We start from the raw sequence: 23,056 nt of genomic DNA on the forward strand, positions 1-23,056 counted from the left end.
TTTTAAAAAAAAAAAAAAAAAAAAAAAAAAAAAAAAAAAAAGCTATATAAGGTAATATCCACATGTTCCAAGGATTAGGGTTTATACATTTTCTGAGGGTCCACCATTCAGCTCACTACAATAGCCAAAATATCGGAATGTGTGTGTGTATCTTGTGGGGGGGGGGTTGACTTTTAGCAATCTATCTTAAAAAGATTTGTGGAAGGGAGAGGGTACCTTTGTTCTGGGCACTTAGGCCCATAAAGGGTGGGACTTCTTCCCATATTTTTAGAACAGCCTGAGAAACATGCCATATCTGAACTCTCACTGCCTCAACTACTTACTGAGTTAGGGATAGAAGTGTTCAGTGCCCTTTCCATGACCAGCTGGGCAAGATCTGGGAACCCCTAGGCTACAATTCTACCCCCTTTGCCAGCAGCATACACAGTGTTCTGCCAGGGCGTCATGAAAAGCTATAATTTCTTACACTTTTTTGTGTTAGGAAACTTCTCCCATATTGGGTATAGTAAGTGAAAATAAAGCTTGTTTTTGTTTTATTCATACCTTGTAAGTTTGTGTCCTCTGTAGGGCCCATTCTTATAGAGGTAAAACAACCTCTTCATTCCACTTTTGGAACTAGAAAATGAATATTTAATTAGGCCAACACACCATGCTATTATTACATGAACCTTTCTTCAGAATTTTAATGGGAACCTGTAAAAGAGGTTCTTCTTTCAGGAAATATTTAGCGCCCTTCTCCAAATGTTTAGGGGTACCTGAAATCCAGTGTAATACTGGAATAAGCTCCATGAAGTTAAAGACCTTGTCCTTTTTGTTTTTGTTTTTTTTTCCTTTTGGTTTTTACTATTGCGTCCCCAGCACCTAGAACAAGTTAATAAATAAATAAAAGCATGCTAAGCATCTCTCAGAAAGTCCATTTATATAATAGATAAAAATGACAAAAAACCAGAAAGTGCATTCAGGAATCTTCATTGAAAGTTTGAGATCTACTTCTAGCTTACTCTAACAGTACAATTGTTGATTGATTTAACTGAATCAACTAAAATTATTAATAACATTTTATGAGAAATAATACGTTTCTTTTAGCACGAAGGAGAATTTTGACTTTTCAGTTTTTCTTCTGTATGAGTATTTTATTGTCTTGGCATAATGTGTTAAGTTTAAAGGATGCGTAATAGATTAATTTTTAAAGAACTTTTTGGCACCCAGAAGTCCTACTATAGACCACATAAAATATTTAAATTCCTGATATTTGTTTAATAAACAAAATAAAATTTATGCAGTGCTTTTTTGTGTCTTTCATCTTAGAATATAAATACTTAGGGACTGGGGAAATTATGCTTAGAAGTGAAATTTTGATTTTTATGTCTTTTGTACAATATGTGATGATCAAATCAGGATAATTAGCATATTCATCATTACAAAATGTAAGCATTCTGTGTGTCCATTAACCAATTTCTCACTGTTCCCCCACCCCCTCCCTTTTCCCACCTGTGGTAATCACAGTTCTGTTCTCTCTTTCTGAAAGTTCAACCTGTTGTTATGATTGTTGTTGGTTTCTTTCTTTTTAATTTATTTTTTTAGCTCCCACTTTTGAGTGAGGACATGTGGTATTTCTCTTTCTGTGCCTGGCTTATTACACTTAGCATAGTTTCTCCAAGCTCACAGAAGTAGCTGCAAATGGCAGAATTTCATTCTTTTTTATGGCTCAGTAGTGTTGCATTGTGTATACGTAACCATATTTTCCTTACCCAGTCATGTGTCAGTGGACATTTACGTTGGTTCCATGTCTTGGCTATTGTGAGTAGAGCTGCAGTGAACATGGAAGTGCAGGTATTCCTTTGACATGGTGATTTCCATTCCTTTGGGTGTATATACGCAGCAGTGAGATTTCTAGATAAGGTGGCAGTTCTATCTGTAGTTGTTTAGTAAATCTCCATTCTGTTTTCCATAGTAGTTGTGCTGATTTACACTCCCACCAACAGTGTAGAAGAGTTCCCCTTTCTCCGCATCCTCACCAGCATTTGTGACTCCGTCTTTTTGATAATAGCCAGTCTAACTGAGGTGCAATGCTCTCTCAATGTGGTTTAGATTTGCATTTCCCTGATGATTAGTAATGTTGAACATTTTTTCATGTACCAGTTCATTTGTTTGTCTTCCTTTGAGAAATGTCTGTTCAGCTCCTTTGCCCAATTTTTAATTGAATTATTTCACATTTCTTGAACACGTGTACACAATACTATCATAAAAGAAGTGGCGTTAGGGCCGGCCCGTGGCTCACTCGGGAGAGTGTGGTGCTGATAACACCAAGGCCCCGGGTTCGGATCCCATATAGGGACGGCCGGTTTGCTCACTGGCTGAGCGTGGTGCTGACGACACCAAGTCAAGGGTTAAGATCCCCTTACCGGTCATCTTTAAAAAAAGAAAGAAAAAAGTGGCGTTATCCCATGTTTTCTTCTTTCACATTTTTCAAATGAATTTGTTTCATTTTATCTTTAATATAATTATTAAACTTATTTAGCTTTACAAACAGTGCATATTGCACCTACATAAATCTGCTATTGCTTTATAACAGCACTCGAAGTCTAAATATTGTATCATTGATTGGAGAATTAATACCTAATGGTTTCAAATTTTACACAGAAATACATAAAAGTGGAAAAATAAAATAATGTGGACAATCAAGAAAGGAACTGCTTTGTTTTTTTAGATGGGAACTGTGAATTTAAACATTCTGGTTTTATAAATTTGGCTTGGTAAGTTATGTGTTTGTTAAAATCAGAGCCATATTTTTTCAGTAAAACAAAGGGGGGAGGGGCATGAGGTTTTCTTTTTCTCTTTACGCTTCTTTAATGCCCTTATATATACTGGTGAGGAATATGTTTATATGTATGTATTCCCCATTCATTTAACAAATTATTATTGAACTATCAAGCAAGTGGTTGGCAGTAGGTTGCAAGGATAAAAAAAACAGTATTTGCTGTCAATGATGAAAAGGAAAGCTTTTAAGCAAATATTAGAATTTTCGAAAACATACCTGCCATCATGAGCTTGACAGCTTCCCGGGGCTTGCTTTTCTGAGGAGATTGGTAGTGATAACTAATGTGATTGTATATTTTGATTTTTATGTCTTTTGCACTCTCCAGTGCACCACCGGGCCGGCCCTTCCCCCTATATTTTATCCAAAACAACATACTATGACAGATTGAATGCAGTAGCAGATAAGAGTCCGCCTGTCTTCCATTAAGCCAGAGACGAAAGAGATTTGCAAAACTGCAGAGCAGTGCTGCCTTCTTACTATCATGTTTTTGTTTTAGAAACTAGTTATTTTTTATAAGAATATGTTATTTATGTTACATATAATGAGTTTATTGTTACTTTTAAAGGAAGTAATGAAAATTTTTTAGTTTTATTATTATTATTATTATTATTATTATTATTATTATTATTATTAATAATATTTTTGGTGGCTGACCGTTGGGGGGATCTGAATCCTTGACCTTGGTGTTAGAACATTGCGCAATAACCAAGCGGGCTGACCAGCCCCTTATTTTCAATTTCTAATATGGTAAACATTATAGGTATAATCTACATTTAAAAAAACTCATTGGAGTTCCCAGTGATATTTAAGGGTATAAAGAGGTTCTGAGATAAGAATTTTGAGAATTGCCGATTCAGAGGAATGATTCCACTTCTGAAATATATGTTGGGATGAGATTCCATTTTATGGTGAGACTTGGACTTTACAGTAAATAGCAAGAAGTCACAGAGTGTTTTTGAGCAGAAAAGTGATCAAATCAAAGTAGTACACACATGCTTAAGATGAATCTGGAGGTGATAGGTGATAGATTCACTAAGATGGAAGGGGGAGATGAGAGTAATGGGGAAAGGGCAGATGGAAGGTATTAAGGACCCAGGTTAGATTAGGCTAAAAGAGACTTGTGAAGGCAGTGTTGACCCAGCTCCTGATAGGATTAGGAGAGGGAGCAGTCAGATGTTGGGTTTGAGCATGGGTCAAGAGAAGAAGCTGATGTGTAGGAAAGTAGAAGAGTTTTCAATTTTTTGTAGCTCTGTGGTTAAGCATTTTAGATTTAATAACCAGGTATACTTAATGTGAACTGAAAAATGAGACCGGAGAGCCTTCCAGCTCTTGTGGTATCATGAAGAGTCCTTTGTTAGGCAAGCAAAATGGTGATCTGATTGCTAAAAATGTGTATTTTGGTGACTAGGTGATAGCTTATATGAAAATCTCAAAGTATACATTTATCAACTGTTATGTGCTTGGCACTATGCCATGTGTTTTTAACAGTGGTTATGTTTCTGTATATATTCGTGAGTTTGTATATGGTTTTAAGCCCTAATAACCCATGTTTTTTCATTTTCTTGACTTATTTACAGCATTGTATGAAAGGTTATTTTCCTATGACAAGCAATACGTTTAAACAAGTTATAGTTAAGATTTAATAGTAGACTTTTTCCCTTTTTATTTTAAATGACACAATTAGTCAGTGGCACGTGGAAGAGAAGCATCTATGTCATATCCCTCCTGTGATAACTGTTTTTCATTGAAATTCATTGATACTGTGTGGATGATTTACCCAGGCATTTAAGAACGGCTGAAAATATGCTCTAACAACCATCTGATAAAATGAAAAACTGAACAACAAAATGTGTATTCAGATGAATGATTCTCTGAAGGAATAATGGTGCAAATGAATTATCAAAGTGAGAAATCATTAAAAACAAAACATGTTTGGGTTTTTATTGAATCTTAATTGTAGGCTTATGTATTTTCTTTTGTAAGCTAAGTTAAAAGAAAATTGCCTAACTACGTTTTTGGAGGCCAGTGTTGTAGGACATATATTGTACCGTAATTTATTTTTCGCATAAAGGCTGCTGTTCATTTTTTTCAGTATTAACATGCGTGCTTTCCTCATGTAGGAGAATATATAAAAAACTGGAGGCCAAGATACTTCCTTTTGAAGACAGATGGCTCGTTCATAGGATATAAAGAGAAACCTCAGGATGTGGATTTACCTTATCCCCTCAACAACTTTTCAGTGGCAAGTAAGTTAATTATAATTGTGGATTCACCTTGCATTTATTCTTTTGTATGATTTTACGTGTCAGATATCTTAGGATATGTGAGAAGCCTGTGAAAAAGTTTGGGTTTATATTTAGTAACAAAATTTCAGCTTTGATAGAATTTCAGTTCCTTGGCATAGGGATTATTAATATGTGGATTATACAGTGTAATATAGTTTTGATTTTGTGTGTGTGTGTGTGTGTGTGTGTGTGTGTGTGTGTGTGTGTGTGTGTGTGTGTGTGTGTGTGTGTGTGTTTTGCTTTGTTTTGTTTTATTTTGTTTTGTTTTGTTGGTGAATGGCCAGTAACAGGGAATGAACCCTGGTAAAATTTTTTATATTTAGAACTTGAATGTGATAAATACATTTCCCAAAATGTGTACCTCAAGGTTTTCTTTATCAAATGTAAACAAAGATCTTTGAACTTGGTTGCAAGATGTTGCAGTACTTAGTGCATTTCTAATCAAGATTTCCTATCATAATCTAAGCTCTCTTGATGGACTGTATGTTGAGAAACAAGTGATTTACATTATAAATCATTTTCTGGGGAGATTTTATGTTTATGGTTAAATTTTTCTTTCAAATATCTAACAAAAATGTTTACAACTTATTTAGAGATTTTGTATTTACTTGAAAATAGCACAGAATAAACAGGCGATGATAATGACCGTGATTATTCTGTTGTGAACAGGCTCTTCAGATTGTTCAAACTTACTGATAAATCAATGAAAGGTCTTTCTATGTTTAATTCAGAAGTAAAGCATCTAAAAAGTTACGTTAAAATAAGGTATAAGAGCTGGCTGGACTGTATCACTGAGATAAAATCTTTAACTAGACAACATCCTTAATTTTAATTTTGGTTGTGTGTTATGTATTAGCCACCTGTGTAAAAGATATGAGGAACAGCTGAAGCTAAAAAATACAATAAAGTAACAACAAAGAATCTGTAAAGAAAAAAAGAACTTGAATGTTATAAAATTATACCATTATGAGATCCCTGGTCTTTTTTACTCCAATTATTTTGTTCAGGTTAACCCTTCTCAGTAGATTAGAACGGTTACTTTTTAATTTTTATTTTATTTTTTTACGAAAAAGATAAAACAATAAACCAGGGGGTTTGTGAAGTCATTTGAATGATAAGCATACTAACTTTACAAAACAAGAAAACCCTCTCCGTTTGTGTCATTGGTTCTTAAAGAGGGATTTTATTTTTTTAAACAACACCACTATCATATGTATGTATAAGGAAAACATCATTTTCTGCACTGAAATGCTCCTTAGATATTAATAGCTTTCTTTCAGTAGAAAATTACTTTTTCAGTCCTGTTGTCAATTGAAATAATAACTTGTATTTTGTATGACTTACGACCACATTTTCATTCTACAGATCTTTTGGGTGAGCATTTGCTTTAATGTAATAGTAATTATCTACTAAAATGTTAGCAGCCTATGTTATCAGGTCCTACCTGAAGCTAGCTAGTATAGTTTCTTAGTTTGTCCATTTTACTAACAAATGCTATTGGTTCGTCTGAAACAATTTATGGAAGTACAGAATTCCTGTATCTGCTGATCAAAATGTAGCATTTTTTGACCTTATGAAATTTCACACCCCAACAAGTTTTAAAGACATACTGTATGTCACAGTCTGCCAACATCTGCTCCAACACTTCCACTGGCAGAGGCTGAAATAAATGCTGCACTCTTGGGGAGAGATCTGCTTTAGTGACTGACAGTCAGCTTATTCATGAAATAAATACTAGTTGACATCTGTAATCTTGTATAATAGGTAGTTGTAGATAGTTAACTCAAACTAACAAGTAAAGTAAAGACTAGCTCCTTAGTTTTCAGAAATATTATTAACATGGATCTTGGACTAAATAAATTCTTTTAAATTGATTATTCTTCAAGCTTCTATAAATAATAATTACTTGAGGAACTAATGAGTCTAGTGGAATAGGTACTAGTTGAAGAAATAGTTGACATTTCAGCTTTGCCACAAACTGAGTATGACCATGGGCAGGTCATTCGCTGAAACTTTATTATCTTTTTTAGTCCTCCATTAGCATAGTAGAAACACTTGGATTCAGTGGATTTGTAAGGCCCTTTTTGTCCCTAACATTTTGTGATTCTGCGAGGTGGACTTTGAGCAGGCCATTGGAGTGAGTAGTAGTTAAGCAAAATAAAATAGATGAGAAGGATATTCCAGGCAGAGAATAACAAAGAATGTTTTTATGAGGCATTGAGAGATGGAACGGTTGGAGCAAGAGAAGGTTTCTTCACCAAATTTTTTACCTTTTGCCCTAGCCTCCTTTAGTATATTAAAAAAAAGATCATTTAACAAGGTATGTTGAGAAATACCATATATACATCATCCTTTTAATAGCTACAATTCGAGTCCCCTATTTTTCTGATAATTAAAAATGTTAAAACATAACCTATGTGGGTTTTAATGAAATATTACCAAAATACTCTTAATCCATTTTTTTTTCCTTTTTGTCTTTTTTACTGACCGGTAACGGGATCGCAACCCTCGGCGGCCTCTCTCCTGAGCATCAGGTTGCTATAATGCTATATTCAGTTCACTGCTGGACATCTCCACCTAGGTTTTCTTTTTGGACTCAGCATGTCCTAAGCTGACCTCCAGTGGCCTCTCTCCTGAGCATCAGGTTGCTATAATGCTATATTCAGTTCGCTGCTGGACATCTCCACCTAGGTTTTCTTTTTGGACTCAGCATGTCCTAAGCTGACCTCCAGATACTTTTGTCTTCCTTTATATTCAGTATATCAGTTCTGTCTTGTTCTGAGCAGAAACCTGGATCCATTTCATGCCTTTTTCCCCCTTCACATCTTCACCCCTTCCCAATCCATTTCTAGTCCTGCTGATTTTGCTTCTTGTTTCTTGAACCTATTAATGTCCTTTCCTATAGTCACCCTAAAATAAGCCCTCATCATCTCTGCTATTAAATTATTATTATTGTTTTTTTGGTTTTGGTAGTTGGCCAGTAAGGGAATCTGAACCCTTGACCTTGGTGTTATCAGCACTACGCTCCAAACAAGTGGGCTAACTGGCCAGCCCTTCTATAGATTCTTAACTGGATTCTATGGATAGTTTGTACCACCCATCATATTCTTTCTTTATATGGTTGTCAGTGATCTTTCTAAAATACATCCTAAGTGTGCCATTCCCCTGTGAAAGCCCTGCTTCGGATCTTCACTGCCTGCTGGATAAAGTCCAGTTTCCTTAATACATCATACAAGGATTTCTTCAGTCTGGCCTTTATTTTCAGCTCTTGGTTCCTCTCTATTCTGCTTTGCAGTTAAGCTGCAGCACTACTGAACTGTTCGGAATTCCCTGTGCAGCCCGAGCCACTTTTCCATGCTGAACCTTTGTTTATGCTGTTCCCTCTGATTAGAATGTCTTTCTGTCCTCTGTTTGCCTGGGTAATTTTCTTCCATCTAAGCCTTCATTCAGATTTAAATTCCCATCCTTACTCTTTGCTAAAGTGTTCCTCTCTGCCCTTCTCAAAGCTGTTATCTTTTGTTGTTGTTATCACATTGTTTCTTGGTTATCTTTAATCTGAGTTATTGTAGGGGAAAGAGTTAAGTCTTACTTGTCTTATATCTCCTAGTACTGACATATTGTGGCTTAATAGCTATTTTTTGAGTGAATGTCGTTATCACATTGTTTCTTGGTTATCTTTAATCTGAGTTATTGTAGGGGAAAGAGTTAAGTCTTATTTGTCTTATATCTCCTAGTACTGACATATTGTGGCTTAATAGCTATTTTTTGAGTGAATGTCTGAAACCATCTAGTCTAGATTTTTTCTCATTTAGATGAGAAAAATGAAGTCTTTAGAAATTCAGTAATCTGTTTAAGGTTGCCGTACTAGGCAGTGGTAGTTAAATATCAAGATTAAAACACAGATCTCTCCTGTCATTTAAATGTTCTTCCCCTCCTCCATTGCTGTACTATGAAATTTTTCTAGAATCAGATCAATGAGACCTGATTTGGGGTACCAATTCCAACATTTAAATTGCTAAGTATCCTTTGGTATGCAGAATGGAAACTCTCCAAGCCCCATAATAAAGTGTGGATAATAATATTTGACCTTCATCCTAATTTGGGTGGATCAAATATGAACTATATGTGAAGGTACCTTCTAAAGATGTAAGTAAAAATAAGGTTTTCCAATTAAGGTACATCTTTAATTAGAATATATGGTTTGATGGATTTCTAATGATTGTAGATTGAGATCATCTGTGCACAGGAAACACATTTGATTGTAAAGAAATGTTGAATGCACACATTATTGCAAGGTTGTGTTTAAAGGTACTTTGAGCAAAATAGCTTCTCTGCTCAGTATTCACTGTCTCTGACAGTTAGGCAGTTATCAGTTTCTCTCAAATTCACTACCTTGCTCAACTCCAGAGTGGAAATAATTCCTGTGTGGTGAATGTGAGCATTTGCCCATATGTTTTGGAGGTCGTGCTACTTCTGATTCGTTCCTTCTTACACTCTGTGGTGAGAAGGGAGAAGTACCAGCCTGTGCCCCAAGAAGCATCCCCTGGAATTCTACCTTATTTGATGCTGCAGATATTGGCCCACCATGACAATAACAATATCCCTTTCATCTCTGAAACTTTTCTTCAGTCCCTTCGATGAAAAATAGGTCAGTCTGCATTTCTAAGGCCAATTTATCAAATTGAAATGTTTACTCTCTAACCTATTTTTCTTTCTCTTTAAAACTAAGGAAATTATGGGGCTTAAACCTATCAAAAACATCTTTATCTTGTAATAAATTTTAGACTCGAGATTTTAAATATGTAGAAAAATCAGTTGATTCCTGTTAATGCTTTCATTGGACACACAGAGATAGAGAAAAGGTTACAGGTTAATTCTTAGTCTTACATAACAGATAATTTAACCTAGAATAACAACACTAAAAAACTAGAAGAACCGTAAACTATATAAATATGTACAATATAAATATGCATGGATTATGAGAGCAGAATAATTCATTTTTAAAGGGTTTATTGATCATTATACCCATACTAGATTCTAAAAGGAGTATATAAGTAAGGATTTGTCATTGACTCTGGAAGACATTCATGTAGGACATGTAGCAATGGAGAAAAAATGGGATTAATTACCAAAATGAACTTTATAGAATATAAGTGTTGTAGAAGTTGAGAAAAGCAATGGGTAAAGGTAAGCTAGGGTGACGAGGTAAGAATTTATTTAGGTGATTATGTTAACATGAGCCCTGAAGAATATGTGATATTTAATTAGGTTTTTGTAAGAAGGAGACCGTTCTCATGAGGCTAACAACATAAGCAAATATATGAAGTCAGGAATTCAGAAGTAGCTTGTTTTGTGAATAGTATAGGCAATATCCTAGATTTGTAGAGAATTTATGTTGGAGGAAAAAAAGCTAAGATCAGATAGTTTGTAATTAGATTGTGAAAGGTCTTGAATACCAGTTTGATATTTTTAATGGAAACCAGCTGGAAACCATTAGAAGTTTTCGAGCACTGGGTTTCTAAATCAGTATTCAATCAGTTTCCAAAAAGGCATATCCCCTCTGGATTAACAGTCTTCCAACTGATCTTTTGCCTTCAAATGTTCTCTTTTCTGAGTTATTTGGAAGAAATGCATAGCATAGATTCATCTTCAGAAAAAGTTCCTTTACAAATACTGTCTTCTTGCGCAGAAAAAATATCAGATTAAAAATTTTTTTCTTATAGGGAAGCTGAATTATTATTTTCGATTTATTATATTGTAGAACTCTTTTACCTGCCTGTAATCCTGCAGACTGGGCCAATTGTCGAGCTACGGCTGGGTCTGGAGCTCAAAGACCCGTCAAGCCCATTCCCAGACTGGGTCACAAACCCTTAACATGCCAGGCTGGGTCCCCAGATCCCTCACACGCAGGTCAATGAGCTAGGTAACCAGTAAACTGGTCCTTGGAAACCGTAGGTTGGAGAGCAGGGCTGCGTGAGGTGGACGCCCAGGGCAGTAGATACCAGCCAAGTGGTTGTGCTGTGCATGTGCACTAACTCCACCCGCACACAACTTGCTTACAAAGAATGTGCTGCACCACCCCTAACTGGACCTTAGGCAAGGGGGCCTGATTGAATTATTCTATTTTCCCAACATATGTATACACAATTAAACATTTGCCCAAAACATAGCAATGTTTATACACTATACCTTTTCAGTATTTCTTTTTACTTCTATGACTATACGGTAGAACTGTGTTTTATAAATTTTGTTTTTGACATAAGTTCCACATTTTGTTAGGTTCAGTTACATTCAAAATAACTAATCCTGTATTAGTTTTTTTGAGTAATTTTTAGATGATTTGATGTACTTCATCATTTGAAGATTTGGTGCGTTCTTATACCTAATTTTGATCAAACTTTTAGGCAAATGGGATGTCTGGTAATAGGTGTTTCTCACTGTAAGCAATAGATGCCTTACTTAAAAACTGATAAGATGAATTACTGTAAATTTAGTCAAGTTTTGCTCCTAGCCCTCCTCTACACCTATTATCATTAGTGGTATTATGTTCAAATATTTGCAAAATTTAACCCAAAAACCAACTTTAGAATTGGGAATGGAGAAAACCTTTCTAAACGTCACTTTAAAAGGAGATAGATTTTTAGAAAAATACTGGTAACAGTACCATATTTAATCACATATTTCTTTCCTCTCATTCAAATCACATTCCAGTTTCACAGGAAAAAAAAATTTCCGCAGAATTTCCACTCTTCCCTACTGTGTTTTTTCTACTTTACACAACAATCTCGTTTTAATGGGATTGACTGTAGCAATCTAGAGTTTCAAATCTATCTTCCAGGGATGAGCGCAACCCTCTGCATCGGAAAGATTTCTTCAGTTTTATGTCCTTTACAAACATAAATTTACATGTGTGTCATTTGAGTCTCCTGTTAAATAATCTCACGATTTTAATACTTCCTTCAGTATAATACTACAGCTGTTCCCCTCAGATTTCTGTTTTAGAGACCGAATCTTCCCTAGTAGCTTCCGTGATCCCTTACTTTCTTTCCTTACTGTATTAGTCAGGGTTCTCTAGAGAGAAGGAATCAGTAGGATATGTTATAATTATATGAGAGGGACTTATTAGGGAAATTAGCTCACGTGACTATGAAGAAAAGTCCCACGGTAGGCCGCCTATAACTGGATGCCCATAGCGTGGCTCAGTCCAACTCCAAAGGCATCAAAACCAGGGAAGCTGATGGTGTCCTTGGTGTAAGTTCTGGAACCCAAAAGCTGAAGAGTCTCGAGCTCTGATGTCCAGGGACAGGAGAGAAGAGTGTATCCAGCTCCAGCAGATACAGAGAAAGCTTCACCTCTGTCCTCTGTCTTTTGTTCTCTCCGAACCCCCAGCGGATTGGATGGTTCCCGCACACACTGAGGGGTGGGTCTTTCCCACCCAGTCCACTCAGACTCTCATACTAGTCTCTGCTGGAAACCCCCTCATGGACACACCTGAAAAGATGGCTTTACCAGGTTTCCCAGCATTCCTTCATCTACCAAGTTGACACCTGGAATTAACCTTCACACTTACTTGTTTTTACTTTTCCCCCCACTTACTCTGAAGCCAGTCTTTTTGGTTGCAGTCTTTACCTTCTGAGCTCCATTCATTAGAATATGAAGGGGTCTGGAAGCTTGTGTAGAATCAACGGGAGTGACAAACTTCTAGAAGACTATGACTCTATATACACATTTAAAAATTTTTCTGTCGTAGCATTTATTACGATATCTGGTATACCAGAGGATCCTTGAAGTTGGAGTCAGAAAACCTGACTATGAGTCTTGGTTCTACTAATTTGCCAGCTGTGTAACCTTGGGCAAGTCACATAACCTCTGATTTTCATTTTTCTCATCTTTGAACAACAGGGATAATAATGCCTACTTTTTAGGATTGCGATGATTATGTAAGATGATATATGTGAAAACACTTTGCAGACTGCTATTCAAATAAAAGTATTAATGTAATATAGAAAGTGCTCAGAACATTTGCGGAATTGAGTTAAGTGGCAGTCATTTTTTCCGCCTGTGGCTAAAGCACATTGGAGTGGGGAGGAACTGCTCTATCAAGTTTTCTTTAAAGACCCTTACAGATTTTAAGGAGAACTTGTTTACGGCAGTCTCTTGCAGTTGAGGCCAGCTGCTCTTGCCTGGTTGGGGAAAATCCTAGTTTCATTCAATGCCAAGGACTTTGATCCATAGGGGGCTTGTTTTTATGGCTAAGCAAAGTAAGATAGACCCCCAAACCCTGCTCATGGCTTCCTCCTGGCTGAAGAAGAAGATATCACTGTGGCTAAAAAGGCAGCATCACTGGATTGACCTCAGGGCTTGGGTGAGGGCTAGAGGAACTTGGTGCCAACTGAATTCTTCCAGCCCTGGCCTGTGGAAGACGGAGCTTTGCAGGCTGAGGGAGGCCCATCTGACTGTCGTTACCCCCTTGTTAGTTACAAGTTGTTTTTGCTTTTTACTGAAAGTAATAAAATCCTCAAATATCTGACTGGCTCTTCTAAGAAGATCCCTTGGTTACCATCTATTGGAACAGTAAAAATTAATCTGGTTCTTACATTACTGTTTTTTTTTTGTTGGGTGGAGCACAATGGAAATTGTGTTTAGGGGAAGGTAGGCAAGGAGTGATCAGCTTCAGTAGTTCCTACTGAGTGACGTGAGGACATAAAGGAGAGCCCAGGCCAACCAACCTCACTCCCTTCCTCTCTGTCTTCATCCTTTTCTTTTTCTCTCCCTCCCTCCCTCCTCTCATTCAACTTTTCCTGAGGTCAGCTATCACTTGTCTGTAGATGATTAAGTGAAAGAACACCCTACACGTAATTATCTTCACTGAATTTTTTTAAAAGTACCACTTTTACTTATGACTTCTTCCTTGACTTTCTTTTCTAGTCATCCCAGATAACAACCTCACACACTTACTCTGTTTTGAAATTTCCTACTCTGGTGTGTGTGTGTGTGTGTGTGAGAGAGAGAGATTTAAAGTAACACAATTTGGAGACAGGAATTATCAGAATTAATATTTAAATATATTTTTAGGAAGTCTAAGTCCTAATGAGTATTTAGAAAGTTTTTATTGAGGGTTATTATGTTCTCAACATTGTACTGAGGGAAAAAAGGAGGAAAGAAGGAAGGAAACCAACCTTTCTTTGGCATTTCTGTGTACCAAGCTCTTTCACATACGTTCTCTCATGTAATCTTCACAACACCGTGAGGGTTAGTATTACATTCCCATTTGAAAGAGACTCACAGAAGTTGTGTGACTTGCCTTAGGTAACTTATCTGGCAAATGGCAGAGCCAGAATGTGAAGTCACATCTAACAGAATGCTAACTTCAAACCTGGTGCTTGTTTCATTATTCCACAGAGAGATGATATAGCCCTTGGCTTTGAAGAATTTACGGTCTAGTAGCAAAAATCAGCAACAAGTCCTTGGAATTGGTATTTTGAGATGTTTTATGGTGTTAAGTTCTGAAGTAAGTTTACAATTAATATGTGCAATTAGAGTTTAGGAAAGGGAGGGACCATGAAAGACGGGATCGGCAAGAGAAGCTTCCTTGGAAATTGAGATTGTTCAGAGATTTCAAAAGTACATTCCAGGTAACAAGAACAGCATTAATCTGAAAAAATTATTTCTGAGGAACTTTGGCTGAATCTCTTCTTGTTGAATTAAATGGATATAAAATCCTCAGAAATGAATGAAAGCTCCAGATGGTATGTTATTTCCCTATTCTTGCATAGAGCAAAAAATATCAAAGGAGGAAAAAGGGTAAATGATAGGAATAGATATGGACTGAAGTATTGAGGGGAGCGCCCCAGTCACGCCAGGTTCTTTGTTTTCTCAGGGTCAGAGCTAGGCACTGGGTGCCCTCTTAGCTCACCTGATGTTTTATGTGCAGTTTCTATAGTAACATTGCTGTTCATACTCTCTTCTAGCAGAATATAAAATAACTTCACTGATGCAAAGAAGCACTTCATTTTAAAATCCCAGTATAAGGGCAATTTCTTTTAAGCTAAAATGGTTTTATCGGTAGCTTTTAGCTTGGAAAGGGGGTACATTATCTCTTTATCTGTTTATTTTTTTAAATATCCACCTCCTTTGATGTAGGCGAGGTGGGTGGTGTGGATGGGAAGTGGAGGATTGTGTGTAAGTAGTGTTTGAAATTGTAATTAGAAAAAGGATTGTATGACCATTATATTTGGTGCCTTAATCCCATTTTATAATTAATACTTAAGGAAGTAGGAGGGGTTTAAGGAAGTGTAAGGGAAGAGATTTGACATTTTTTAAGAGCCTACTACTTAGTAGGAGATTTATTTATATAATCGCATTTTGTCATCACAAGAATAACATGAAATAAATATTATTACTTTTTTTACAAACAAAATTAAATAATGAAAATGAGACCTAGAGAGATTAAAAATTTTTCCCGGAGTCTCAAAGCCAAGTATAAGGCAGAACTGTGATTTGATCTCTGGGCTGACACCTAGTCTGAATGCATTTAATCATATACAGGCTTCGGAGATCACAGCTCTCTTCAAGTAATGTGTAGTCGGCACCCACAGAAACTGTATGGTTTGCCGAGTATTGTGCACAGTGGGTCAGTAGTGGACTTTGATTGTTCTCAGGAGGTGTGTTTTATGGACCAGTGATACTTATTTGTGCTAGAGCACAGAGGGACACATATACGAGGGTACTTCGAAAAGTTCATGAAGAGATTCATATTATCTTTTAATTCTGTTGTTCCACGAACTTTTTCAAGTACCCTCATCGTTGTGGCTGCCAGGTGGCTGATTATTTGATAGAAATTTGTTGTGTAATATTCAGTTGGTCACTTAACCATCTTTAGACTAAGAATTTTGTCAACTGTAGAGTGAGGGAGTTAGATGGAAGGATCTCTGAAGTCCTTCCAAAATTTAACTATTTGCCTATCAGCAGCAGATAATATTTTCTTGAAACATTCAGTCTATTGAGAAGTAATAAAAATAAATTACCACTTGTTGAGCACCTGTGTGCAATGCACCTTACATGTATTTTGTTAATAGTGCTAATATCCTTGCAGGATAAATAATCTCTCTATTTTGTAGCTGGGGAATTTAGACTCATGGAATTTCCCAGTGATAATGAATTTCCTAAGTGTTGGAGCAGCTGGGAGCTAGACCCGCAGCTTTGCAGTTTTGAGGCCAGTGATTTTCCATACTCCTGCCTAACCAAAGCATTTGACTACCTTAGGGTATTGAGGGTGAGAAGTTTTCTAGTGTGGGCAGTTCAGAAGGTATGGGCTTTCCATGCCTCTAAACTAGTTTGTCAGTATCATGGATCAAATCTGGTCATTCTCAACTGGTATGTGAAGATGGATTTCAGAGCTTTTGGATACTTCCACTTAAGGAAATTGAAGCTTAATGCAGAGGATTCATTAGTATATGAAGATTTCAGCATTACTCTTCTAATTACATCAGAGAAGTCCTAGGGAAAACGCTAATTTTTAGAGGCAGAGTTATCTGGATATTTGCTATAAATTATATAATCATTGCATTTTTAACAAATTAGACTTGAGGGTGTCGTGTTTTGTGGAATCCTCTGAGCTGTTATATGCTAAATTACTGTCTTTCTTTTTTTCCCCCCTATATCTTTATGTTAATTTTAAAACATTTATGATATTGTTGGGAAGGTTAAATGAAACCTAATTCCACAGCGGAGGGAAGGACCTTTAAGCCTTAGGAAAGATATAGAGACATTCTTTTGGGTCGAAAATAATACATAATCAAGCAGATGCTAATGAAAAAATGAAATGCAGGGGAAGAGAAAAGATACTAGGGTGCCTGTTTGGAAGCTTTATAGAGGAGAGTACATTGCCCCTTTATTACAATAATGTTTCTGCACTATAATAAGGTCTTTCATTGCAAGTTCAGCCTTTTTCATTCATTTGTTTTGTGCTCTGCTTCCTCTGTCACTAATTGTCAGCACAATAGTCTTCCAACTATGAAGTCTCAGTGTCCTTTTGGACCAATTTGTCATTGTCTTTCTCCCTCACCCTCCAACCCATGCACTCAGAATCTATTACTGTGGTTGCATTTTTAGACATTTTTTATGTTTTAAAATGGCAATGCTTTTGAAACTTGCCAAAATAGTTCGTGATAATTGAGTCATCCAACCAGCAACACTTATTGCCTCCAAAAGCACACTGATAAAGTTTCTGTCTCTATAGGGTATTCTTATAAGGTAATTAAAAATAAACATATAAATACTCTGTGACATCATTTCATCTGCACTGTTTCCTTTGATATTCATAATAGTCCTATGGAAATAGGACATTTTAGGACATTTTATTAAAATATTTTTGTTAAGCTGTATTATTTACCAATCTACTGTATACCTCAAATTCTTTGAAATTTCTGTGACTTTAGGGAGTTACATCTCTATTCTTTTCTTATTAATGGCTCTTTTTTTTTTTATCTTTTTGTCTTTTTTCCGTGTCTGGCAACGGATCGCAACCCTCAGTGTTGCTCCCGCGCCTCGCTCAGCCAGTGAGCGGGAACCGGTCCGTATGTGGGATCCGAACCCTTGGGCGGGAGCGCCGCCGCGCTTCCCAAGCGGCGCACTAACCAGTGCGCCACCGGGCCGGCCCATTAATGGCTCTTTTTTTTTTAATAGATAGATTATTTTATTATGACTAAGGAATCAGCAAAGTTGCGTTAGACTGACAAGCCTGGAAAAATTCTAATATCTGACTCCAGGCAACTCTAGTTACATGTTAATTAATGTTAGGTTTTTAGGATTATAGCCAGTAAATATTTCCGATGTGCTCTTAGCCTTGTTCTAGTAATCTGATATTGACAGAAAGACGTTCTTCAAATGCAGTTTCTTTAAAGAAATCCTGAAACAGTATTATTTCTTAACAGCTTATCCATCACTTAGAACTTCCCTTATTTAAGTTCATTAGTGCTCTTAAACGTAATATTCTCAAGGTTGGTGGCAATTATTTTTAGTGCATGAATACAAAATAACAAGTTTGGTCAGTTTTCTCTGGGGGCAAACATGTTCCAGTACTCTGTATGTCACCTGTTTCTATCAATTTATTTGCACAAAAGTCGGAAGTGAAGTGTAGAAAACTTATGGAGAAATAAACTTTACTTCCTCTTTTGTAAGTGGCCAACATACCTAAAACAATATGAGATATAAAAAGAAGAGCCATGAATTTAGAGTGGGAAAACCTGGATTTGAGACTCAGTTTTACCACTCTAATGGCTTGATGATTTTTAACAAATGACTTAAAAATCAAACAGCTTCCTTTTTATGTGTGAGCTGGAAATGATGAAAATACTTTAAAACTTTATTGGGAGGATTAAGTGAGAAATAATGTCTGTGAAATCTTAATTTTGTAGTGAAGCAATGGATAATATGCTAAAATAATGACTTAGTAGTTAATTATTTAAAAAATAAATTTGGGGGAAGGATATAATGGCAGAGTTTCCCTGCTGACCTAAAGTGGCAAATATATAAGATCAAGTTTTTTCCCTATTCTTTTTTTTTTTGTCTTGTGACGGGCCGCACCACCGTGCTCAGCCAGTGAGCCCACCGGCCATCCCTATATAGGATCCGAACCCATTGTGGGAGCGTCCCTGCGCTCCCAGCACTGCACTCTCCCGAGTACGCCACAGGGTCGGCCCTTCCCTATTCTTCTAGAGAAGAATGAGCTGATTATTCTAAAGGGGCTCTACATTAAACCAGATTTTAAAACAAAGTATTTTTTTTTTTGCTGTAGTAAAGACCCAGAGACCTCTTTATGGCTGTGGTGGAAACCTCCTAAACCCAGGCTACCTTATTTGGAGTCAAATTACTGAATGGGAAGAAAAACATCTCTACTTTGTTAAAGTTTCAGGAAGTTAGAGATTATTTTCCAGAGAGGTCCAGTTCCAAAAGTGACTGGCTATCTCTAGATATGATTTAAATGAAATAACTGGGTTTGGTTGTTTACAATTCTCTAAAACATATCGTTTACTTGGAGAATTCTTTGCTTCCCTGTGAATGGGTAGGCCTATCTTTGACTTTTTTTTTTCTCCAAGGGGAAAAACATCTTTTATTCTATAAATCTAATCATTTCTACGACTTTCCAGAAGGAAAGAATGGTATCTCTTAAGTGTTAGAGCTGTTACTCTGAAATCAAGACTGTGATTAGGGTTTAAATACCTTTTTCAAGTTGGTGTTATTAGGATTTATTTAAACATACATATGTGTATGTGCTTAAAATGTGTACTTTTTTTCTAGAGTGTTTATTACTAATGTTCTAAGAGGGTCTAAACTGGACAATTTAGGTTTTGAAGAAATAGGTGTCTCAGGTTTTGGGTGGAGAGAGATCATAAAGTAAATTTTGTTTCTAAAGAAATGTGAACTTTAAAATATGGAGGTTATTTTGTGAGAAAAAGAGAATTAGTTGTGATAAATTATACTGTGACTGAATTATTTCCTGAAGCTTTTTTTAATGATAAATCATTAAGATTATATTTTTATTTTTTTTCCCAAGCATGTCCCATTTTCCCTGAAGCTTTTTTTAAAAAAAAAAAAATTCAGTCTATGTGTACTTAGATTATGATAAATAAAGAACATGAGAATTATTTCAAATTCCCTGAAGTTTACAATGTAATTAAGGAGATTTACATGAAACAGCCAAATCACAGCATATGATAATGTACCAGTATATGGGGTATAAATATTAAGTGCATTAGATCTTCAGAGGTAGGGAGTATGGATTGGAGTAATTAGAGAAGATCTCGAATGACTAGAATCTAGATTAAAAAGGAAAGAGAGTGTTTCAGATGAAGGGAACAGCATGGGTTGAATTCTGAAGTTAAGAATAGTCAGAGAATATTGATCTGCAGAAGGTATACTCATAGTTTTTAGTGGTGTGGAATAAAGTTTCAGACTTTTTTTTGAAGAGTGGAACTTGGTAATTAATAGCTGTGAAAGTCAGGCTAAGGAATTTGAACTTTGTCCTGCAGAGAGTAGAATGTTTTTGAGGAGGAGAATGATGTGACAATAAGAATTTGAGGAGGGCTAGTAGTGTGGCTAGTAGTATGTAGGACCACTTGGAGAGGGAGAAGGCTGGAGAAAGGGAGAACATCTGGGAGGCCATTTCAGTGATCCAGATTTTGGTTATGCGTTCTCAGGTTGGGTGTCAGCTGTGAAAAGAAGGGATGGCTGCAAGACACATACAAAAGAACTTAGCCCTGTGGCTTGAAAGAGAGGGACAAAGGCTGTCTGGTTAGCTCAGTTGGTTAGTGCGTGGTGCTGATAACATCGAGGTCCTGGGTTCTATCTCTGTGCAAGCCAATGAACAAAAACTAAAAGAAAAAGGAAAAAAAAATAAGGGAGGTGTATTAGCCTGTTTTGTGTTGCTTATAACAAAATACCTGAAATTCGGTGATTTACAAAGAGATCAAAATTTATTGCTTACAGTGTCTGAGGCTGAGAAGTCCAAAGTCCATCTGGTGGTGGTGAAGTCACCCAGGGATCTCACATTGCAAGGTGGTGGGAGCAGAGAGAGGCAGAATCTTCTCTTCTTTTAAAGCCCTCAGAACCAAGCCCCTGACCACCATTATTAATCCATTCACTACTGCATGGCCTCTTCAAGGACACAGCTTTCAATTACCGTAATAAGATTTCCCAGTCACAGTGGGGGCTGAGTTTCTAGTACACAAAACCTGGGGGACACAATTCAAACTTCAGTGAGTTTGTGGGGGATAAAATTCAGTCCACTAAGGATCCATGAGTTAAAGATGAGTGAGGAAGTATTTCTTGGGTGATTAGGAAAATGGTACAGAAAACCTGTACTGGTATAGTAGTTTTCAGCTTGCAAACATATCCTTTTTGTTATTTATTTATTTATTTATTTATTTCCTTTTTGTCTTTTTTCGTGTCCGGCAACGGGATCGCAACCCTCGGTGTTGCGCCCGCACCTCGCTCAGCCAGTGAGCGGGAACCGGTCTGTATGTGGGATCCGAACCCTCGGCGGGAGCGCCACCACACTCCCAAGCAGCGCACTGTAGCAGTGCGCCACTGGGCCGGCCCCCAACATATCCTTTTTGGATATGTTGCAAAAGAGTTAATAATAGGGCCTCAAAAGAGGGCTGCCAGTTTTGCCATGTGGGGATGGACCTTGATCAGGGGGCTGGGGCTGGAGGAGCAGGTTTGAGAATCGTCACACATCAGATGATAATTGACCCAAAGCCACGAGAGAGACTCCCTATAATTAAATCCACAGTCCTTACCAACTCATTGGGGATCTTTCTGATCTCATCTCCTACCATTTGCCTAACTTCACTCCAGTCACCCTGGGCTCTCCTTGCTGATCTCATATGCATCTGTGAGCTCCCTCCAACCATGGGTCTTCGCACCTGCTGTAACCCACATCTAGCTCTCTCTGCCCACAGATGTCTGCATTGGCCTCGCATTCCATTAAGAGACGCCCTTTCTAAACAATTCGTTCTAAAATAGTACCACCTCCCTGTCTCCCTAACTCATTTCCCTACCTAATTTTTTTCATAGTACTTACAAGCAACTACTATTTACAAATTAATTGTTCTTGCTTATTGCTTGATCACTCATCCCCTCAGTAAAATACAAGCTTTATGAAAAATAGGGATGTCGTTTTGTACTCTGCTGTATCCCCAATGCCTAGGTTGTTGTCTAGTATACTGCAGGTACATAATAAATATTTGTTTAATGAATATCTAAATTTACTAAGGGAAAATTATCATAAATTAAAAGCGTAATACAAAGGTCTTAGACAAAAGGAGCAGCAGCTCCATTTGGAAGAAGAGGCCCTAAGAAGAGTAATGAATAGTCAGACATGGTATGTCAAGTCGGTGTCATGGGAGTCAAGGGAGAGTGACTCAAAGGGTAGGCAGCCAGGAATATACATGCAGCAAAGAAGTGAAAATGAGAGCAAGAAAAAATACCTAATGAGAAGGAGACTTGAGGAGAGTGGCAGAAACCACAATTAACTAATTGGTTAAGGAATAGGTAACAAAGATCACTCTTAGGATTTTCAGTAATTTACTAGTGAAATGAAGGAGATGGACAGGAGCAGTTGGGGAGGTGAAGCAGCATTTGGTGCGAGTGCTTTAAAGATGGAATTTGAGTCTGAGTCTTGATCTGTGTGTGTATTTATTTCACTCTGGTATAAGTTGATAAGCAGCTTTGAAGATATGTGAATCGAAATTGCCCCATTGAGACAAATGGAAACTTGAGGCATTTAAGTTGTAAATGAGAATTTATATGAAATATACTGACTCTCCAGAGGTGATAATGTTGAACTGTAATGCCCAATGAAATATTCTGAAGTTTAACTTGAGTTAAATGAGTTGCATTAACTGGAAGCATCTCTTATATCAGTCTATATATTTTACTCTTAAGAAAATAATTTTTTTCCACATTTAACAGTTTAAGCTTTCTCTAGTTTGTTTTGGTGTATATTTTGAGGAAAGAACTTAATATTATTTAGGAGGGGGTTTCTATTTTTGACTTTCTAATAACGAAAAGTTTCAAACATACAGATAGGTAGAGAAAATAGTTCACTGGAGTCTCATATACCCATTATCTAGACTTACCAGTTAATGCTTTACCATATTCACATCTTCTTTTGGTTAAAACGTTTAAATTATGATATCATAAATCTTTGTCACACAATTCTTCAGTACGAATCTCTAAAAAGTTAAGACAACTTCCTACATAATTAACAGTTCCACAGTCACACCTAATAAAACTTAGAAATCTTCAGTATTATCTAATATGAATTTGTATTTAGATTTCCCAGTTGTTGTCTAAAGTATCTAACTGGCGTGTTTAAAGCAGAACACGTTAAGGACCACACATTGCATTTGGTAGTTGTGTCTGTTAAGACTTTTGTGGTCTAGCA

At 36.7% G+C, this 23,056-nt stretch overlaps 1 protein-coding gene across 1 annotated transcript in view; it reads left to right on the forward strand.

The window, feature by feature from the left end:
* AKT3 (v-akt murine thymoma viral oncogene homolog 3) overlaps nt 1–23,056 on the forward strand; it is a gene marked incomplete at its 3' end in the record, with an annotated part of 202,716 nt that overhangs the window by 141,117 nt on the left and 38,543 nt on the right. The window contains exon 3 of the mRNA XM_008572488.1: nt 4,942–5,067. Coding sequence (XP_008570710.1) covers nt 4,942–5,067 — 126 coding nt within the window. The remainder of the gene's footprint in view (nt 1–4,941; nt 5,068–23,056) is intronic.

The sequence above is a fragment of the Galeopterus variegatus genome, unplaced genomic scaffold (assembly GCF_000696425.1).
Source record: "Galeopterus variegatus unplaced genomic scaffold, G_variegatus-3.0.2 Scaffold792, whole genome shotgun sequence".
NCBI classification, from domain to species: Eukaryota; Metazoa; Chordata; class Mammalia; order Dermoptera; family Cynocephalidae; genus Galeopterus; species Galeopterus variegatus.